Genomic DNA, 21,768 nt, shown 5'->3' on the forward strand with positions numbered 1-21,768 from the left:
ACAGATAATGATTGCTGTCTCACCCAGTGGTTTCAAAAAAAGAACCTGCAGGAGCCCAGGTTTTCTCAAGAGGCAGCAATCCTCTTTGTAGATCTGGACACGGACTCTAATTTCTCCTCTGAATGAGGATACTAAGTTTGTTCAAGAATGAGGAAAGCCCAAAGTTCAGACAGAAGCAATCCCTCCAGTGGGACTTCAGAAACAAGTAGAAATTCCTTCAGGACAGTGATGTGCGCCCAAATGGAAGAGGTACAGCAAGAATTCTAAGCCTTTCTCAACACCGGCAGGACTACCTGACACAGGGATGGGAAAGGCAGCACCGTACCTTGCCTGCTCTGTGTACCAGCCTCCCGACTTCTACACTCTTGGCAAGACCAACCAGGGACACAACGCAGGGCGGTGTGTGTGTTGGGGTTGGGGGGGGGGGGGTCTCTTCCCACCAATACCTGAAGGGCCTGAGCACTCTGCCTGACATACCATAAACATTTAAGTAGATGTCATTCCATCCCATCCCACCTTCGTTACGAATCTCATTCTGAATAAACATAACATTCCATTTCCCTGATTTATCGACTCATTAAAGATATTCTTCTGCTATTTTTGATACCATTTATATTTAAAGATGGGACTTTGCTATCAGAACTGCCTTCTACAGGTGGTAGAATCTAAATTTCGAAAGATCATGGCCAAACTAGAGCATATACCAGCGATTTTCTATGCCCTACCAAGGGTACCACCATGAAAGCAAATAATTTTTTAAATGAACTAAACAAATATGCAATTAATCACTGGTGTTTGGCATTATTTTTTAAATAGATTTTCCCTCAGTTGACACCAGAAAAATAGAACACAGTGGTCTAATATCAGGGTTGCTACTCACGCTTTCTGAACAGCTCTACAGTGTGTACCCAAGGAAGGAATAGAATTTGGAAAGAAAACGGAAGGAGGGAACTCTTTGGCTGGAAATAAATTCTTAAAAACCTGGGATCATCCTCAATAACCAAAATCTAACCAAGGGAAATCGCACAGCCACCACTGTCAAAGACACCTGACAATTCCATCACTTCTGCTTCTGTTGAAGACCCATAATCTTTTGATAGAGCCCATTTTTTTCCTGATTTTTCAATAGTGCTCTAACAGCATTCTTTTATATACTGTTTGAATAAGTAATATGTTCATATGGTTCAAAATCAAAATAACGTAACAGGATCCATCTCACTATGTAATAGGGCATGACGAAGAACTCTCACCTACCTCCCTTTCCCATCTTACCCCACTCTCCTGGATCCTTACAGTAAACTCTCAGGGATTCCTTTTTATTGCCAGATGTATGCCAATACAAATATCTGTTTCTATTTTCCCTGCTTTCTTATATAACAAGCAGAAAAATGTGCATATTATTCGGCACCATGCTTTTTTCACTGAGTAATATGTCTGGAGGCCTCTCCACATGAATACACAGAGCACGCCCTCAGTCCTTTTCTCATTCCTGCCAAAGATTCCAGCATGTGGCCCACATTCATATAAGAAGTCTTACTGATATACACTTGGAGTATATTCAATATTTTGCTACTGAAAGCAATGCTGTGACTAAATACCCTGTTGAGACGAAGAGTAAATGCTTTTATGATTTTAATAAATATTGTCAAAATGCCCACGATAGGTGTTGTATAACATTTTGCACTAACATTAGCTCAATACTTTTCAAAGGAGCCAAGGCCATAAAACTAACTGATGGAAAAGTACGATGAGAGTGTAGGTCCCAGACAAAGACCCAGGGCTTTGCTGATAAAAGACCACCAGCTCAACCCTCTTACACAGCTCCCATTTAGATGAAGCAGCAGCTGAGCACCCACAGATAAGATTCCCAGGGCTGCCTTTCTAACCCTTGCTGTTTGCATTTCATCTTTCCCCTAACAGAGGAAAAGAGTGTCTTCTGGCATTTACAGGAAAGAGGAGGCACTTGTAAGGCCTGAAGCATCCATGTGGGAATACAAACACTGATTCCATTTCAAAAGCCCACCTCATACGCAGCATGAAGTCATCCATGACTTACACTTCATCCCTACCTAGGGCCTTACAAACCAGGCAATGCCACCACTGTGACTCTTTAAGAGCAGCATATAAATCCTATGTGTCCACACAACCATGTACCCTGGAGTCCAGTGCTGCAGAGTGCCAAGTGGAATAAAACCATTCCTACTACAAAGTTAATGGTAAATACCACCTCCTCCCTCTCACAGAGGGTAATAAAATCCTCCAGTTTGGGACCTCCCAAGCACACAGCAGAAGATATTAACACTGCTTCAGCCACAATGACTCCTGCTTAGATATACACAAAGCAATAGGGGAAAAATAAAAGGCAGGCGATTTCCTCCGCCATTGGCAATGGTGTAACTAGTCCCACAGCTATTATTCTTCTGCTTGGCAGAAAGACCAGTGTGTCAAAGTGCAGTTTCAGGCTGTTCCCCTGGGATTCCTCTACACAGGGATCCTTTTGCTTAGGGCTTGGATTGTAAGATGATACGATCGTTTCTCTACCTCACAAGGAGATGAGAAATGTAGTGTGGTACAATGGGCCCCTCATTCTGAAATCTGGGTATGGGGTGAGAGGCACTAGGGTTGGTGACCACTCCCCTGCTCTCTAACAAGCAGCAGCAGGGACAGTACAGTAGCATCTGGCCTCAGGGAGAGTCACAGCACAGCCCTTTAGTCCTGATCCTCCTTGTCAACCCATTCTCGAAGGAAGTTATCTTCAGAATCCTGCAGGCTACAGAGAGAGGCACTGTAGAGAGAAGGCTCACACACCAGCCTCCACAAAGCTGGTCGCAGAGCTCTGGGTCGGGGCATCCTGGATCTAAGAGCCAGCACAGATCTAGAAGCAAATCCCAGCTTTATCATTCGCAGCTGAGTGACCTCAGGCTAGTTACTTAACATCTCACTGCTTCAATTTTGTCTAAAATAAGAATAACTCAGAGTTTCTGTGACAATTCAGCACACAAACGTGTTAAAAAAAAAAAAAAACTAACACAGTACCTGGCACCTCATAAATACTCAGTGGGTGTTTTTTTTCATTGAATGTCAAGAAATTTAGGCCATAATCTGAAACATCTCACCTTTTAATAAAATGTGAAAAAATAAACATTTCTAAATTGTGTTCCTGAGTAATTGACATTTGCTGTTCATTTACTATGTGCTGGGCACTGTGCTTGCTAAACACTTCCCATGCCTCCTCTCACTTCATGCTACACTGATGTGAGGCTGGCATACACACTGCACAATCAGTCCTGTCATTCCCACTTTGCAGATGAGGGAAATGTGACTGCAACAGCTTACATATCTAATCTCGGTTTACAGTAGATAGTAAATGCCAGTACGAGAACCAGGTGTGTGGGACAGCACAGCCCCATGCTGCCCTCCACTGGAGCAGATAGTGCAACACCACATTAACTCAGCTTCCAACACAAAGCACACTCATTGAGACCAAGAAGACATGGCCCGTGTCCTTGTTCTCCTAACACACAACAGTGACATTTATGATTTTCAAAAATAAAATAAGAGAGAGAGAGAGAACCAAACAGGCATAGTCTAAGTTGAAAGATAAAAGGTGATATGGTTTGGCTGTGTCCCCACTCAAATCTCATCTTGAATTCTCATATGTGTGGGAGGGACCCAGTGGGAGGTAACTGAATCATGGGGGTGGGTTTTCCCATGCTGTTCCCGTGATAGTAAATAACATTCATGAGATCTGATGGGTTTTAAAAGAGGAGTTTCCAGCCAGGTGTGGTGGCTCATGCCTGTAATTCTAGAAGTTTGGGAGGCCAAGGCAGTTGGGTCACTTGAGGTCAGGAGCTCAAGACCAGGCCAGCCTGGCCAACATGGTGAAACCCATCTCTACTAAAAATACAAAAATTAGCCAGGAGTGGTGGCATGTGCCTGTAATCCTAGCTACCCAGGAGGCTGAGGGAGGAGAATCGCTTAAACCAAGGAGGTAGAGGTTGCAGTGAGCCAATATGGTACCAGCATACTCCAGCCTGCGCAACAAGAGAGAAACTCCAGCTTTAAAAAAACAAAAACAAAAACAACAGGAGTTTCCCTGCACAAGCTCTCTTCTCTTGTCTGCTATCATGTAAGACATGCCTTTCATCTTCCTCCATGATGTGAGGCATCCCCAGCCATGTGGAACTGTAAGTCCATTAAGCCTACTTTTCTTCCCAGTCTCAGGTATGTTTTTATCAGCCATGTGAAAACAGACTAATATGCTAAATTGGTGCCAGCAGAGTGGGGCACTTGCTGAAAAGATACCGAAAAATGTGGAAGCAACTTCGGAACTGGGTAACAGATAGAGGTTGGAACAGTTTCAAGGGCTCAGAAGAAAACAGGAAAATGTGGGAAAGTTTGAAACTCCCTAGAAACTTGTTGAATGACTTTGACCAAAAGCTGATAGTGATATGGACAATGAAGTCCAAGCTCAAGTGGTCTCAGATGGAGATGAAGAACTTGTTGGGAACTGGAGCAAAGTTAACTCTTGTTATGTTATAGCAAAGAGGCTGGCAGCTTTGCCCCTGCTCTGGAGATTTGTGGAACTTTGAACTTGAGAAAGATGATTTAAGGTATCCGGCAGAAGAAATTTCTATGCAGCAAAGCATTCAAGAGGTGACTTGAGTGCTGTTAAAGGCATTCAGCTTTATAAGGAAAGAAGAGCATAAAAGTTTGGAAAATCTGCAGCCTGACAATGTGATAGAAAAGACAATCTCATATTCTGAGGTGAAATTCAAGCTGGCTGCAGAAACTTGCATAAGTAATAAGGAGGCAAATGTTAATTCCCAACACAATAGCAAAAATGTCTCTGGGACATTTCAGAGGTCTTTATTGCAGTCCTTCCCATCACACGCCTGGAGGCCTAGAAGGAAAAAGTTGTTTCATGAGCTGATCCCAAGATCCCCATGTTGTTTGCATCCTGGGGACTTGGTGCCCTGCGTCCCAGTCACTATGTGGCTGAAAGGGGCCTAAGGAGAGCTCAGGCCATGGTTTCAGAGGGTGCAGGCCTCAAGACTTGGCAGCTTCCATGTAGTGCTGAGCCTGCAAGTGCAAAGAAGTCAAGAATTGAGGTTTGGAAACTTCCACCTCGATTTCAGAAGATACACGGAAATGCCTGGATGCCCAGGCAAAAAGTTTGCCACAGGGGCAGGGCCCTCATGGAGAACCTCTGCTATGGCAGTGCAGAAGGGAACTGTGGGGTGGGAGCCCCCAGACAGAGTCCCTACTGGGGCACAACCTAGTGGCGCTGTGAGAAGAGGAACACCATCTTCCAGAACTCAGAATCCACCAACAGCTTGCACCATGCATCTGGAAAAGCCGCAGACACTCAACGCCAGCCCATGGAAGCAGCTGGGAAGGAAGCTGTACCCTGCAAAGCCACAGGGGCAGAACTGCCCAAAACCATGGAATCCCACTTCTTGCATCACTGTGACCTGGATGTGAGACATGGCGTCAAGGAGATCATTTTGGAGCTTTAAGATCTGACTACCCCACTGGATTTCACACCCACATGGTGCCTGTAACCCCTTTGTTTTTGCCAATTTCTCTCATTTGGAATGGCTGTATTTACCCAATGCCAGTACCCCCATCATATCTAGGAAGTATCTAACTTGCTTTTGACTTTACAGGGTCATAGACAAAAGGAACTTGCCTTGTCTCAGAGGAGATTTGGGACTGTGAACTTTTGAGTTTAATGCTGAAATGAGGGGGACTGTTGAGAAGGCATGACTGGTTGTCAAATGTGAGGACATGAGATTTGGGAGAGGCCTGGGGCAGAATGATAATGGTTTGGCTGTGTCCTCACCCAAATCTCATCTTGAATTCCCATGTGTTATAAGAGGGGCCCAGTGGGAGGTAATTGACTCATGGGGGTGGGTCTTTCCCATTCTGTTCTCATGATAGTGAATAAGTCTCATGAGAGTTGATGGTTTTAAAAATGGGGGTTTCCCCGAACAAGCTCTCTTCTCTTGTCTGCCGCCACGTGAGATGTATCTTTCACCTTCTGCCATGATTATAAGGCCTCCCCAGTCATGTGGAACTGTAAGTTCCTGTTTTTCTTTCCAGTCTTGGGTATGTCTTTGTCAGCAGTGTGAAAACAGACTAATACAAAAGGTAAACCTCCACATGCCAGAAACAAAATAGGGAGAGAGGATAAAGCGAGCCTGCTGGGTTTGGGGTCCACAACCAAGAAGAACCAGAAGCCTGCCTTCTGCACAATGGCACACTGGAGGCTTGGTGCAGGAGGGAGGCAAAAAGCTTTAAGTCAGAGGCTGGGATGGGATAAGCTCCATGATGGTGCAAGAAAGAAGTCAAATACTGACACCCAAATGTACCATGGGCTGTAGCTCTAAGGAGATGTAGACTAGGGATCCAAGCCATGGGTGTGGGATCAGCTCTATCCCCTCTTTGTACAGGTGCCAGATATCTGATAGATCCCTGTGAAATCTCATTCTACATATCAAGTCTAAAGAACTGGGTGGAATCACCTGCCAGTTTTTACCACTTATAGGGTAATTTACCACTTATAGGGTAAAAAGCAAGAGGCAAGAGATATGGGGAGAAGGACAGGAGGGAAGAAAACAGAAAAAGGGTAAAGAACAAAAACTTTCCCCTGAGTATGACACTGCAACCCAAATTCTAAAACACATGGAAAAATCTAATGCTAAGTAATACAGCTGGCAAAACCAACAATCAAACATTAACTTATCTCAGATGAGATTATTCTTATGAAACAATCTGAGACTTTAAAATAAGTGTGTCTTAGATATCCTAAGAGATACATGTGAGCACAACTCACTGGTGCATTCTAGAAAAAGAAAATCATAAAACTTCTGGTTTTGTAAACCAGATCTAAAAATGCATCTTCTGGATTATATCCATCTCCCAGTCTAATTCTTCTCTGAGAAGGAAGACACCAGCCACCCTTTCAAAGAGTTCCTGTCACAAACATTAAACTGAATCAGAAAAAAAGACCAAAAAAAGGCAGAGAGTAAGTAATGAGAAAGGTATAAGAAAATAATGAAGGAGGAGAAGGAGATGCAATAGAAAAATGTGAGAAGAAATATCTCGAAGGAGTAGACAAAAGATTCAAATGAAAAAGAGAAACTTCCGCATCTGGACAGGATGGCATAATAAACCAGTTTTACCCCCTCCAGTATGAAAAACTAAAAAAAAAAAAAAAATCAGACAAATATATAAAATGACAGCACTCAAAACATGGACACCAGGTGACCAAGGACATAGACCCCTGAGGGGTGCGACCTAACATTGCCCCAGGAAGGAAGGAGGACATGGGAGAGCCCAACAGTCTCCTTGATTTGAGGAGACAAAGCCAGTAGTCTGGACAAGTTGGGATAGCTAGAATTCTCGGGGCAAAATAAAGGAGAGAAGAAAGCTGCACAGAAAACTCTGGAGATCTGCAGAAAAACCCCTACAGTATTGAGCTGAACACTGATCATGTGTGCTGAAAATCTACCTGAGGTCAGCAAACAAACCACACAAAAGGATTAGAGGGAATAAAATTGGAGCTCACACAGGACCCAGAACAGGGTCAGTTCCCAATAGTCAATGGAAAAGCTCTTAATTCACAGGTTATCAGTTACAGAACTATGACAGGTCTTGCATAGGTAGTGGGAAAAACTAGTCCCAGACTAAATACTATACTAGTCCTGCCTAATAAGGCTTAAAAAGAAGACCTAAAAGAATCAGAATGTTTCTAAGTAAATCCCAGAACAAAGCTCATGAATATTATTAGGAAGGTAAAAATATCCAATGCATCAGAAGGTAAAATTCAGAATGTTTGGCAATATCCTATAATAAATTACCAGGCATGCAAAACAGAAACAAAAAGCATAAAGTACAGAAAAATAAAAAGATGTCCAGGCACAGCAGTTCACACCTGTAATCCCAGTACTCTGGGAGGCTGAGAAGGGTCAAGGTCTGGAGTTCAAGACCAGCCTGGCTAAGATGGTGAAACCCTGTCTCTACTAAAAATACAAAATTAGCCAGGCGCAGTGGCAGGCACCTGTAATCCCAGCTTTTCAGGAGGCTGAAGCAAACAATTGCTTAAACCCAGGAGGTGGAGGTTGGCCATAAGCCAAGATCACACGACTGCACTCCAGCCTGGGTGACAGAGAGAGACTCCATCTCAAAAAACAAATACATAAATAAATAAAAATAAAAAGCAATTCACCAAGGAATGACAGATGACAGAATTAGTAGGAAAAAATACATTAAAATATCTATTATAATAATATTTGTTATGTTCAAATAGCTAGAGAAAAGGGTAAACATTTTAAGTAGAAACAGGGACAATACTAAAAAGATCCAAACTGAAGCAAATGAATGAGATCAAAAATACACAGGATGGGGTTAACAGAAAATTAGACACTGCAGGAGAAATACTGGTGAACTTGAAGATAAAGCAATAGAAATTATCCAAAATGCAATACAGAAGGGAAAAAAAGCACTGAAAGAGAAATGAACAGAGCACCAGGTTGGAGTGTAATGGTGCAGTCTTGGCTCACTGCAACCTCTGCCTCCCGGGTTCAAGAATTCTCCTGCCTCAGCCTCCCCAGTAGCTGGGATCACAGGCATGTGCCACCACGCCTGGCTAATTTTGTATTTCTAGTAGAGACGGGGTTTCTCCATGTTGGTCGGGCTGTTCTTGAACTCCCAAACTCAGGTGATCTGCCTGCCTCAGCCTTCCAAAGTGCTGGGATTACAGGCTTGGGCCACTGCACCCAGCCTGGCCCATTTTTACTGAAAAGAGCAACCTGCTTTAGACTACATCTAAGCTACAGTGAGGCGAGCACAGGCAAGTCAAAACTCCTTAAATGCAACAGTTGCCTTGGCTACTTCACTGTCTAGGAGTACTCTGAGAAGAATAACACTCTCCAAGCCAGGAAACACCAGCCAGCCCAAAAGAGCCAATTTAAAAATTATTAAAGTGATTACACACTTGAAATTTTTAATGTGATTCCATTTAGGAAAAATGTAGGACTAACAATTAATTATAAACCTAATTCTGAATCTCAATCCCTTTTACTTCATTTATTCTAACAGAACCTCACAGATAAAAAAAATACGAAAAGATATGGAAGACATGATTCCTCATTAACATGATCAAGTGATTTCCCTCCTGACCAGGACATCACTCACAACACAGGGCCCTAGAATGTTTCTGCTGGATAGGGTCATACGTAGGTCCCTATGCAAGTTGGGCTGGCAAGCAAGTTATCTGAGGGGAATCAACAACTGTGGATGGAAGACAGTGGCAGCAAATTAGGGCAGACGGAGAAGTCAACCAACTACAATCAGGCCAAGGAAGGCTTTACCTTGCCAGAGGTCTGGAGCAGATAGCCTATCAGAATGGCCCATGGAAGGCCTTTGTATTCCTGCCACCTTCAGACTTTGGATGTGGGCAGCCCTGGGAAGGACATGCCCTTGGGCAAGGAGGTTCCCTGCAGCTCAGGCAATCTCCCAAGAAGCTGACAGCTGGAGGTGATCTGCAATCCCACCAGCCTTGACCCTTGGAGGGGATGCTGGGAGGTACATTTCAATGACCACCACAGGCCTTTTAACAAGCAAAGACAAGACATGACTGCCCCATGGCAACATACCTAGTCAACAATGGAAGGTCCCAATCCATCTCTCCTTCAGACTAATTAATCTAAACTGTGCTATGAAGACAATCCTTTAGAAAGGGAAATGCTAATGTTTAGCAAAGAAACTGTGCCAAAGAAAGGCTGTAAAGGCCAAAGGACAGAAAGAGAAATTTAAAAGTTAGAAATCCTAAATCCCACCTTAGTTACTCTGAAAGAAATGTAAAAAATATACGGAAAACACTTGAGAAATATTAAAAATGACAACAAAATCCATCAGCATAAAAATGGTCTAAAGGGTTATTTTATTTCTTTCTAATTCTAAAATGATAACCTCTCTTATAATAGCCTTAGGATGCTGGTACAATTGAAATGTTAGCAGAAAATAATAAACCACATTTGGATGGGAAAAAAACTTGAAACTAAAGCAGCTGCAATAACATACAGCCACAAGGAAATACTGTGTTCTAATTTTTAATTTTGCTTTTCAAGAACAAAGGAGTCCAATAATAATAATAAAAGGTGAAAAGCCTACACCATAAAAACAAATATAAAAAGAGTCACGGAATAGTTCCGAGGCCTGCAGAGGCAGTTCCCATTCATCACTACTTAAAGAAAGAGTGAACCTTAAGTTTTTAAATGGTCTTTGCTACCCAGAATGTAACTGGATATGATGTAAATGGAGGCTTTACCACAAGCTAGCTATCAGGAGGCACAGAATGGGGAGAGAAGGTAAAGGAAAGAGTCAGAGGTAACACTTAGGGAGAGGCTGATTTTTTTTATTTTTTTAAGAGACAGGATCTCAGTCTGTCTCCCAAATTGGAATGCAGAGGCACAATCATGGCTCACTGCAGCCTTGAACTCCTGGGCTTAAGCAATCCTCTTGCCTCAGGCTCCCAAGTAGCTGGAACTACAGGATTGAGCCATTGTGCCTGACCTTATATTTTTTGTTTTTGGCAAGGGCAGGGAGGTGGTACACTGTGGCTTTTGTAGGCCTCACAGTCTCTGAAATATTATTAATATGATTTCTTTGTATCCTATCAAAAAGCTAACCTCTGGTATGGCCTTGGAAATCAGACTGTGGGCTCAAACCGTCTCAAATACTTACCAGCCCTGTGATTTTTATGCGGTACTTTCTCTGTGTCTAGGTTCCCTTATCTGAAAAATGGAAATTGTAACACACGTCATAGATGTAGGTAAAAAAAAAAAAACTCCGCCAAGTGCAGTGGCTCACACCTGTAATCCCAACACTATGGGAGGCCGAGGCAGGTAGATCATGAGGTCAGTTCAAGACCAGCCTGACCAACATGGTGAAACCCCGTCTCTACGAAAAATACAAAAATTAGCCGGGCATGATGGTGCACACCCATAATCCCAGCTACTCAGGAGGCTGAAGCAGGAGAATCAGAAAAAAGGGAAAAGGAGAAAGGAGAAAGGGGAAAGGGCAAAGGGCAAAGGGCAACAGAGAAAGGGGAAAGGAAAGGAAAAAGACAAGACTCCTTGTCAACGTGCTTAGCATAAGGTTTCACATTGTTAACTATTGTATCTCTATCATTACCATTATCATCGTGATTATTAATCTAAATGACATCCAGGTCGATGGCACCTAGATAGGTTTACCAAGACATTTTTGAGAAGCTAGCAAAATTAATTAATAAACCAACCAACAACAACCCACAACTAAATAGTGCTTCTGAAATGCCCAAAATAAAACAAGGCAGTCACCCACGGTGGCTCATGCCTGTAATCTCAGCACTGTGGGTGTCCAAGCTGGGTGAATCATCTGAGGTCAGGAGTTCGAGACCAGCCTGGCCAACATGGTGAAACCCTGTCTCTACTAAAAATACAAAATTCAAAAAAGTAGCCAGGTGTGGTGGCACACACCTATAATTCCCAGCTACACAGGAGGCTAAGGCATGAGAATTGCTTGAACCCGGGAGGTGGAGGTTACAGTGAGCCGAGAGTGAGCCACTGCACTTCAGATACAGTGATGACAGAGTGAGACTCCACCGCAAAAAAAAAAAGGCAAAAGAATGAAGCACTTTTCTTCAGACAAAACAGCTGAGAATCCTGAAAGAGCTGTTAACATTCAGTGTGAACATGAAGGAAGCACACAGTACAGTCTGTGTTCTGTGATACAGGCCCACTCACCCTTCCAGTTCATCAGATGGGCCCGGGTTCCAGTCACCTTCCCACTTCACTTCACATCTCCCCTGAGAGGCAACACAGCAGACATCACAAACACGGCAAACACAGCCAGGGACAAGCTGACGTGCCTCTTCAACAACAGCTCACGGCAACACACCTGGCAGAAACACACCAGGGCATGGCAAGGGTGTGTGAATGAGGTGCCTTTCAGAAGATTCAGGATCCCTGACCACTTTGTGGATGGAGTTAGAAATGATCATGGCTCCAAGGAAAGAAGAAGAAGAAAAGACTTTATTTCCAGATAGTTTCTAATGCATGTGAACCAACATGTATTTTCCAAGCAGGTGGATTTTTTTACTTTAATTCATTCCATGATTCTGCCAACTCAGTCTTACAGATAAAAAGTAAATTTGAAAATTTATAAAATAGCAACATTGATCTGTAATAAAAGCTGACTACCAAAAGTCTAGGCTGACAATATTTTTAAAACAATAAAGCAAACATATGCCTAAATGAAAGAAGCTACAACTTCACTGTTATTCTAAAATTTAAGATTAATTATTGGCCAGGATCGTGCCTACCATGTCAGAACAGGCATCACAGTCAGAAAAGTCACATATTGCAGACATGGTTTATTATAAGGAAACCTGCCATCTGGTTTTAAAAGCTACACAAATACAAACAATAACACAAAGGAAAGTCTAGGACCATATTTTCAGAGAGATGTATATACTGAAACACCTTGGAAAGCTTATATAATTTATACAGAGGCTAGTACTTTGCTTACTTTTTAAAATATCTGCTGGTGCTCAGTGAGGATGTGAAAGCCACTATCAGCACCAATGAGACTGCGGTGCCACAGTCTGGTACACAGCTCCTTCTCGCTCCCTTAGACATGATAAAGGCAAATCAACCATGACTGTTGTTCTCTGATCGTATTACTCTTTCCTCATGTGCTCCCTACTTTTATTGCCTTGTCTTTACTTTTCCCTCCCTTCCTTCCTCCTTCCCGTTGTTCATATTTACACATTTATTTGATATTTTCTACTCACAAGGCAACTTTCACATGTTATATCTTGTTTTATTCTCTAGTGAAGCAAATCATCACAACTTTTAAATGTTAGAAAACAGACCTGAAATGCTAAGTGACCTGTTCAGGACTTCAAAGTAAGGGGATGAACACGAGCTTCATTTTAAATTTCCTGATCCTACACTATGGTTTCTCCATGCTCATAAGAGTTTGCTGTCGGTCATTTTTCTTCCTCTCACCTCTTCTTTCCTTCTTTCTGTAGGTGGTGCTGCATCATGCATGCTCTCCACGAATACTTGTGTCACCTACTTAGTCCTTTTTCTCCCCACTCTTCAGGCCCTCCCCTTGCTTATCCCTTCTCTTGGCTAATTGCCACTTATCCTCTAGCTATCAGCATGCATATGCCTCACCAGGAGACTTCCAGAAACACAGGCTCGGTTCAGAGGAGGCACCTTGCCTGTGTGCTCACAGAACATCCTACTTTCCCGAGGAGAGGGCTCAAGATCCAAGACTTCAGGGCTCCTTGAAGACAGGGAGTATGGCTAGCTTATTCAATACTGTGATGCCTGCAACAGATGCAAATCCAGTTTCCAAACCTCACCAATGGCAAATCATTTGATTATAGACATGGATAGGACGACATAAATAAGGAGGGTGCTAAAAAAATTCTCTCCATAGTTTGACAATGGAAAAATTCAGATGAGCCTGAATCTTTCTGGAAAGATAGAATGCTATTTCCTTAAAATACTGGAATCCCTTCTACCTCACCCTGCCTCTAAAATGGTCTGAACAGCACAATCCATCTCCCTGCATTTGAGTTAAATAGATGATATAACTGTTTAAATATCACAATTCCTTTCTTTTACCATGAAGGCAAAGAGATGCTGGCTATCATAGGTTTTTCACATCAACAATTTCTACTTGAAACCTATTTCACTATTACATTACACCATTTTAATGAAATAGATCAAACCTAAAGAGAGGAATAGAAAATAGCAACCACCCATATACCCATTAATCAGTTCTGTCAAACCATAACATTTTGTCATATTTAACTTTTTAAAATAAAACATTATAAATACATTTGAAATATGGTTTACACCCCTCCCTAATACCATTTCCCACTTCCTAGAAAAACATTATCCTGAAGTTGATGTATACTTTTTTTTTTTTTTTTTTTTGCCAATCAGTTTGAGCTTTATGAGGTTGCTCAGGTTAGCCTTGAACTGATGACCTCGCCTTCGCGAGCGCCATGACCTCCGGCGGGAGCCACTTTGGACCCCAGTTGATGTATACTTTTTGAAAATGTATTTATATTAAAAATATACAGGATTAGTTAGTTGGTTTCTTACAAATTACATGAACTATGCACTTGGCAATATGTCAGTCAAGATATTCTAACAAACTTTGCTACAACAGAGCAGGAAAGGCCTAATAAATTACAACAAGAGTCCCTTTAAATACATATTTGAGTTCATGTATAAGTAGGGGAAATCTGGAGGTATGAAAAAATAGAGGTGAATCAAAATAGTGAGTACTAAAGTCCCAGCTAGAAGAATGATAATCACGAATCCTGTATAAGGCCAGAACCTTGTGCTATACTCTATTTCTCTATATCTTTGTCAACAATTTAAAATGTTAGATTTTAAAAATTATTTCCCATTTGAAAAAGCTCCTGGGGGTTTTCTTTTGTTTTTCCCTGATTACTAATAAAGAGAAGCATCTTTTCATGTATTTATTGGTCATTTTATATATATCATCTGCCACCTTCATGTTCACCCATTTTTCTCTGAAGCTGCAATTTCTGTTTGTTTATTTGGAGGAGTTCTTTATAAATGCCAAATGTGTATTTGAAATACCACTGGACTCCTGTTAGAATGGCTACAATTAAAATGACTAACCCTATCAAGTGTTGCTGAAGATGTAGAGCAACTGGAATTTTCATAGACTACTGGTGGGAATCAAGATTGTGCAACCACATCAGAAAATAGTTTAAGAGCTTTTTTGCTTTGTTTCGTTAAATTAAACATAGCCCTACTATCTGATCTAGTCATTTAGGTATTTACTCAAGAGGAATGAAAACTTAGGATCCAGAAAGACTCATACATGAATGTTCATATATGCTTTACTGGTAATAGCAAAAAAACTGGAAACTATCCAGATATCTATCAATGAGTATATGGATAAACAAATCATGGAATGGAATACTGATTAACAATAAAAAATAATCTGACTACTGATATACACTATGACATAGATGAATTTCAACATAATTATTTTAAGTAAAACAAGCCAGACAAAAAGGAGCACATATTATAAGATTCCACTTATACAAACAAAAAAATGCAAACTAATCAGAAAGCAGATCACACGTTGCCTGGGGTGATACGTGGTAAGAGCAGAAGGAAAGGACCGCCAGTGAGCAGGAGGAAACTCCTGGAGACAATGACGGTGCCATGTATTGATTCTGCTGGTAGCTTCATGGCATGAACCTCTAAGATGTCAAAACTTGTATGACTGTGCAAGTATGTTCAGTTCATTGTATGGGAACTTATCAAACAAAACGTACACTTTAGATATGCATAGCTTACTTTATGTTAATTACACCTCAACAAAACTGATTTAAAAAAAAAATCACAAGAGTAAGAGAATAAAGAAGAATCTCAACCACAGCAAGTATCTGTCTTCTCAGTATTCCTTAAAGATAGGTCACAATTAGGAAAATCCACTAACCTTCTCTTTATATCATGATTTAAAAAAACAAAATATATCTCAATTAAGTTAAAAATAGTTGGGAGTAAAGGTGGCATTCAACAAATATTTTTTGAAAAATAAAGGCAAGTAACTAAGTGAGGTCTGGATCTTAACAATATTATTCCTCCTGCAGGAAATTTCATGTTAATATTTTTGCTGTTAATAGTGGTAATCAGTATGGCAATATGTTGTTTTCTACTGGTTCATTCACATGGTAAAGAACTTTGTGCCACTGATCACGTCCTCATTTAATGATAACATAATAATATACTCCTATCAGCTTCCTCTATATTTTCACTCCATTGATGACATTGATCCTAATCTATTATTATTCTTAGCAAAGGTTATAATCATTTTTCTTTCTCTAGCTAAAAGTTTCTGAATGCCAATCTGAAGCCACAGGTGAAAAATTTCATACGTGACCTCATTATATTTTTCAGTCAAATTGCAGTCAACATTTGGTTTCATGCACAACATTATTTAAAATATTTATCAAATTACCTTCAGGCTACATGCATAAAGCATATCTGAAATACAAATAAATTTCGTGTTTAGACTTGGCTCCCATCCCCAAGATATCTCATTATGTACATCTAAGAATTTCAGGCCGGGCACGGTAGCTCATTTTTGTAAATCCAGCACTTTGAAAGGCCAAGGTGGGTGGATCACGAGTTCAGGAGTTCGAGACCAGTCTGGCCAACATGGTGAAACCTCATCTCTACTAAAATATAAGGTGGCAGGAGCCTGTAATCCCAGCTACTCAGGAGGCTAAGGCAGGAGAACTGCTTGAACTCAGGAGGTGGAGGTTGCAGTGAGCACCACTGCGCTACAGCCTGGATGACAGAGCAAGACTCCATCTCAGAAAAAAAAAAAAAAAAATTCAAAATCTGAAAAAAAAAATAAAATCCCAAACACTTCTGATACAAATATTTCAGATAAGAGATACTCAACCTGTGTTTGAGTACTTACCATCTCCAAAAAGATGTGTCATGAGCCTGGTAAGCGTTTGCTTAAGATCAAACTCTACAAGCTTCATGGCCTCCATGGTGTGAGTCTCTTGTTTATGTGTAGAGCGAGAACTTTGTTCAAAGAGCTGCAGGCTTTCTCCATCCTCTATACCAGCAAATAACTGTAAACCAACAGGAAAACATAAATAAAGAAAACATCCTGGCCCATCTATATCAAATAACTTTAAAATTCTACTAAAAATCTTTTGACTTTAAAAAGTTATAACGTGGGTATAAGACTCATTACGTCTTGTCAATAAACATAATGAAATTAACATTCACGTAGTACTAACTGAAGAAAGCACTACACTACATGGTATGGAGGGTTTTTAGAGAATTAAAAGACACTCTTTTGATCTTTGCTAATCTGTTTTCCATTTGCATGAACTTACAGTCATTTCCTAAGAAGAGACATTATCTTTAGTTCTAGTGGAAATACTAGTGAGCCACTTTCAGACTCTAAAATTATATCCCTGACCATCCCACAGTGTCTAGTAATTAACTCCTGTGAGTTCCATGAAGGTAGGAAACAAGCTAGAATTTGCTAACCCCATATCTGCAAAGCCCAAGGCAGAGCCTGAGACATGTTTCTGCCACTTCCTACCATCACTTAGGCAGGTGATATGGTAGCTCAGGGCATCATTTGTAAAGTGGAAATAATAATAGCAAATTAGTAGATTTTATTAAAAACAAAATAATATATGAAAAACACAGAGTATCTGGCACATTCCAATGGCTAAATAAGTTTTCCTCATTATTGTTATGATGATTATTAACCACAGCTATCACCAGTCATAAGCTGCTTTACCACTGAAATAAAATAACCTTCTGGTCAGTGATATAGCAAGTCTTTACTTGGTACAAGATTGACTCAAAATGGATAACTGAGCAAATGAATCTATTATTCTTCCCACCCCAAGTCCCATAATCAAACATTAAAAATGTTTTAATAAAAGAACAAATCAGCTGCCATTTCTAGTAATAATGGTGTGGGTAATTAGAACCAAACGTCCTGATACATGCTACTGAAAAAGTACAGAAATTCTTAAAAATACAAAACGATAGAGAGGAATGACTAAACTCTACAGGAAGCATGAAGCCAGGGGTAAAAAATAAGTAAAATAAAATAAGTAAGCACAAAGCCAGACAGAAGCATTGAGAATATATGCCTATATAACCTATCAACTGAAACCTGAACATGGGTTGTGAAAACTTGCCATGGCAAGTGAGACAAAAGGGAAAGCTTTGCTATGGAACCAAGCTGGGGTGTCTGAGTCCCTAAAAGACTCATCCCCCTGATGAGGAAGAGAACAAAAGTAAACCAGTCCTTGTATAGACTTGCAGCCAGGTGCCATATTTTCTGGACAATAGAGAGAGCCTCTGGCTACTAAGATGAACTAAGACAATCCCAGACATGTTCCTTTAACTGGCCAGCAATATAAGACAAAAACGTTTTCAGAAAAAGATTCTGATATCCTAGGCCTCAAATTATTCTTACGAGAACTAAAGACAATGACAGATGTCAAGGCTTCCTCTAAAAATAATTTAGAGCAACAAGAAGAATTATTGAACACAATGGCTTTGGCACACAGGCAGGCAGGCAGGCAGGCCAACCAAAACACAGGGACAGAACTCTTACACTCCTACCACACTGATAAGGCTTTGAAATAACAAGAGTAAGCTGGAAAAAAATGGGAGAAAGAGAGGAGAATGAGTGAGGTGCTAAGGTGGACCTTAAAAACCCAGAAAGTGTAAGTTACACTAAGCATGAAAATCCTTTAAAAAGTGTCCTAGTAGGCCTGAGCAGGGACTACAGAAAAGTGATGTAAAAGCATGCTCAATTTGAAGTGACAGGCTTCCAAACGCACAGTTACACTGCAAAAGAAAAGAGTTAATAAAAAGTGAAAGGCCACATTTTCAATTAGGTAGGAAGAGAAAAAAGATGCAAACAAGAAAATTCACAGTTGTCAAAGATAAAGCATAACTACAAAATCGGAGGATTTACAAAACCATTATCTAACCCGCACCAAAAATAAATAAACAACCACTAACATGTGTACTGCTACACTAACAGAAGAGGGCACCAGAGAACTAGAAAGTCTTTTACACACCCAAATAAAGAACAAAAATATTTAATAAAAATGTAGAAAATTGTTACTCAAAAATCAGAAAGTCCATTCAAAAGACCTAAACTAATGAAAATCAAACTCTTCTCCCCTACCAGAAAAAAACAAAGAAGCACTTAAAAAAAAAAAAAAAAAAACTAATACTTGAAAACTAAACTACATATATTCAATCAAGCATTTAAGGATATAAATTGCTTTAGTCAGAAATTCAAAAATTAAGAACAGAAATAAAGAAAAAATGAAAAGAGAATTGATTTAACTCAGAAAAATATAGAAGAAATAAAATCATCTCAGAAACAAAGCCTAAATTCCAAAGCACGCAAGGGACAATGGACTCAATCAAGATTTAATAAGGAGGCACTGAAAAAATGGAAGAAAAAAAAACCTCAAAGAAGAATGATAAAATAAAGAAAGAAGAATTAGAGAGAAAGTTGTAGAAATGGAACACAGGCAAAGAAGGAATTACATTTATATAATTGGAGTCCTTAAATAGGAGAAAAAAACCCCAACGGAAGAACTAATTAATACCAGATAAAATGGGTACCTGTGAATAAAAAACCTGAAAGGATCAAATATAGGACAGATTCTTGTAAAACAGACTTCAAAAATAATGGGGAAAATTGTCAAGCCCTCTACACAAGAAGACCAAATAACATAGAGAAGTAAAGAATCAGACTGGCATCAGATTCTTCAAAAGCAACACAGAAAACAAGACAACAATGAAACCATATTTTCAAACAACTCAATTTTTAAAAGTGTAGACTAAGAAGTTTATATCCATCAATGCTGTCATTTAAACACCAATTCTGCAGAAAAACCTTCAAATGCACAAGAGCAGAGGGAATATCACATTAATGAGCTCTTTCTGAAGAATTTACCAAAGCATGAGCCTTGTTCAAGTAATAAATAACTAGGAAAATTTCAGCAAAAAACAAACGGAGGACATGTCAATACATAAAATATGTAGATTTCAAACTGAAAGCTGGGGATTACACTGAAAGAGAACATGTAATTGTTATATGTTCTGACAAAGCAGAAATAACGTAACTAAACAATGAAAGAAAGACGCAAAGAGGAAAGCAGAATATACTGATTATTGTATGGGCAATAGTTAAAGAATACCTTTAAGACAAACTAAACAGAACAGAGTTAAATATGAGGGATAAGGGAATTTAAGTTTTAAGTATAAGAGAAACCAATAAAACAAAAATATAACCTTTCTAAATAGCAACAAACATTTTCATTCAAAAGCATAATAAACATATAGAGAAATAAAATATAACATGTTATGACATATACAATACCACACTATATTTATCATGATAGAGTTGAGCTAAAATATATCAATAACTCAATAAATGTGAAAGTCATATCAACAAATGTGAAAAAGCTTAATTCACCTCTTAAAAAAAATAAATCTGGCCACAAAGCATGACACAACTATATAAAAAATACACTTAAAACAATGTTATAAACAAATAAATAAACAGACTATCACAGGCAAACAGACACAATAAAAAACCAAGCAGCATAGCATTTTTTTTTTTTTTTTTTTTTTTTTGAGACGGAGTCTCACTCTATCGCCCAGGCCCAGAGTGCAGTGGCATGCTGCAACCTCCACATGCCAGGTTCAAGCAATTCCCTGCCTCGGCCTCCCAAGTAGCTCAGATTACAGGCATCCACCACCTTACCTGGCTAAATTTTTTGTGTTTTCAGTAGAGATGGGGTTTTACCATCTTGGCCATGCTGGTCTTAAACTCTGACCTCGTGATCCACCTGCCTCAGTCCTCCCAAAGTGCTGTGATTACAGGTGTGAGCCACCATGCCCGGCCAGCATAGCATTCTTAAAATCAGACAAAGGGCCGGGTGCGGTGGCTCACGCCTGTAATCCCAGCACTTTGGGAGGCCGAGGCGGGTGGATCACAAGGTCAAGAGATCGAGACCATCCTGGTCAACATGGTGAAACTCCGTCTCTACTAAAAACACAGAAAAATTAGCTGGGCATGATGGTGTGTGCCTGTAATCCCAGCTACTCAGGAGGCTGAGGCAGGAGAATTGCCTGAACCCAGGAGGCGGAGGTTGCTATGAGCTGAGATCGCGCCATTGCACTCCAGCCTGGGTAAGAAGAGTGAAACTCCGTCTCAAAAAAAAAAAAGAATCAAAGTACAATTCAAGCGAAAAAACCACTGAGCAAGACAAAGCAGATCTTGTATTAATGCTAAAAGTTTCAAATCACAACAAAGGTATAATATTTATGAATATCTATACATCAGTAAGGTAATAATTACCTTTGTGTAGAAAGAACCATAGGAGATGCAAAAGGCACACATAGAAACACAATCATATTAGTAACAGGAAACTTTAATACACCATTCTTAGTATAAGATCAAATGTGCAAAATTAACAAGATAAAAGACCTAAAAACACAATTACAAGAGGAAATCGTGTATATAGACATATATATGTATACGCATATTTACACACACATATACACATACATTAAACTTACTCCCTTTATAATAAAAAAATATATTTTATTCTCAAGGACCCAGAGAACATTAAAAAAAATTGATCACATGATAAGTCACACACAAGTAAGTATATTCCATAAAGAAGAAACAATAAACTATATTCTCTGATTAAAACACAATTAAACCAAAAATCATTAACAATATACACATCACAAACATACATACAAAGGTCTTTACACCTGAAAAATGATAAAAAAGAAGGGAAAAAATGTTAGGAAGCATACACCACAAAGAGGTAACACCACTAACGTATCAGAAACTTTTAAAAGTTGACAAAGGGCCAAATACTCAATAGAAAAATGGAAAAAGAACAATTCACAAAAAAAATACACATATACGAAAATGACCTCTGAACATATGAAAAGGGATTCAAACTTAGAGAAGAAGAAATTAAGCAAATTAAAACAGCCCTGACATAATATTTCTAACCTAACACAACGGCAAAAATTTAAAAGCTAGATAATATACTCTTGAATATGTTGTAGCTTTGGAAAACAGGTAGAGTCATACGTTGCTGGTGAAAATGGA

At 39.8% G+C, this 21,768-nt stretch overlaps 1 protein-coding gene across 16 annotated transcripts in view; it reads right to left on the bottom strand.

The window, feature by feature from the left end:
• The window catches only part of FARS2 (phenylalanyl-tRNA synthetase 2, mitochondrial), a 521,299-nt gene that overhangs the window by 359,461 nt on the left and 140,070 nt on the right, over window positions 1–21,768 (bottom strand). For all 16 annotated transcript variants that reach the window (XR_013533783.1, XR_008480528.2, XR_013533782.1 and 13 more), the window contains one exon: window positions 16,546–16,705. Coding sequence is in view for 10 of the 16 variants with exons in the window: in XM_002746251.7 (XP_002746297.1) it covers window positions 16,546–16,705 (160 nt within the window). In the remaining 6 variants the exon portion in view is untranslated. The remainder of the gene's footprint in view (window positions 1–16,545; window positions 16,706–21,768) is intronic.

Source organism: Callithrix jacchus, chromosome 4, assembly GCF_049354715.1.
Source record: "Callithrix jacchus isolate 240 chromosome 4, calJac240_pri, whole genome shotgun sequence".
Lineage (NCBI taxonomy): Eukaryota > Metazoa > Chordata > Mammalia > Primates > Cebidae > Callithrix > Callithrix jacchus.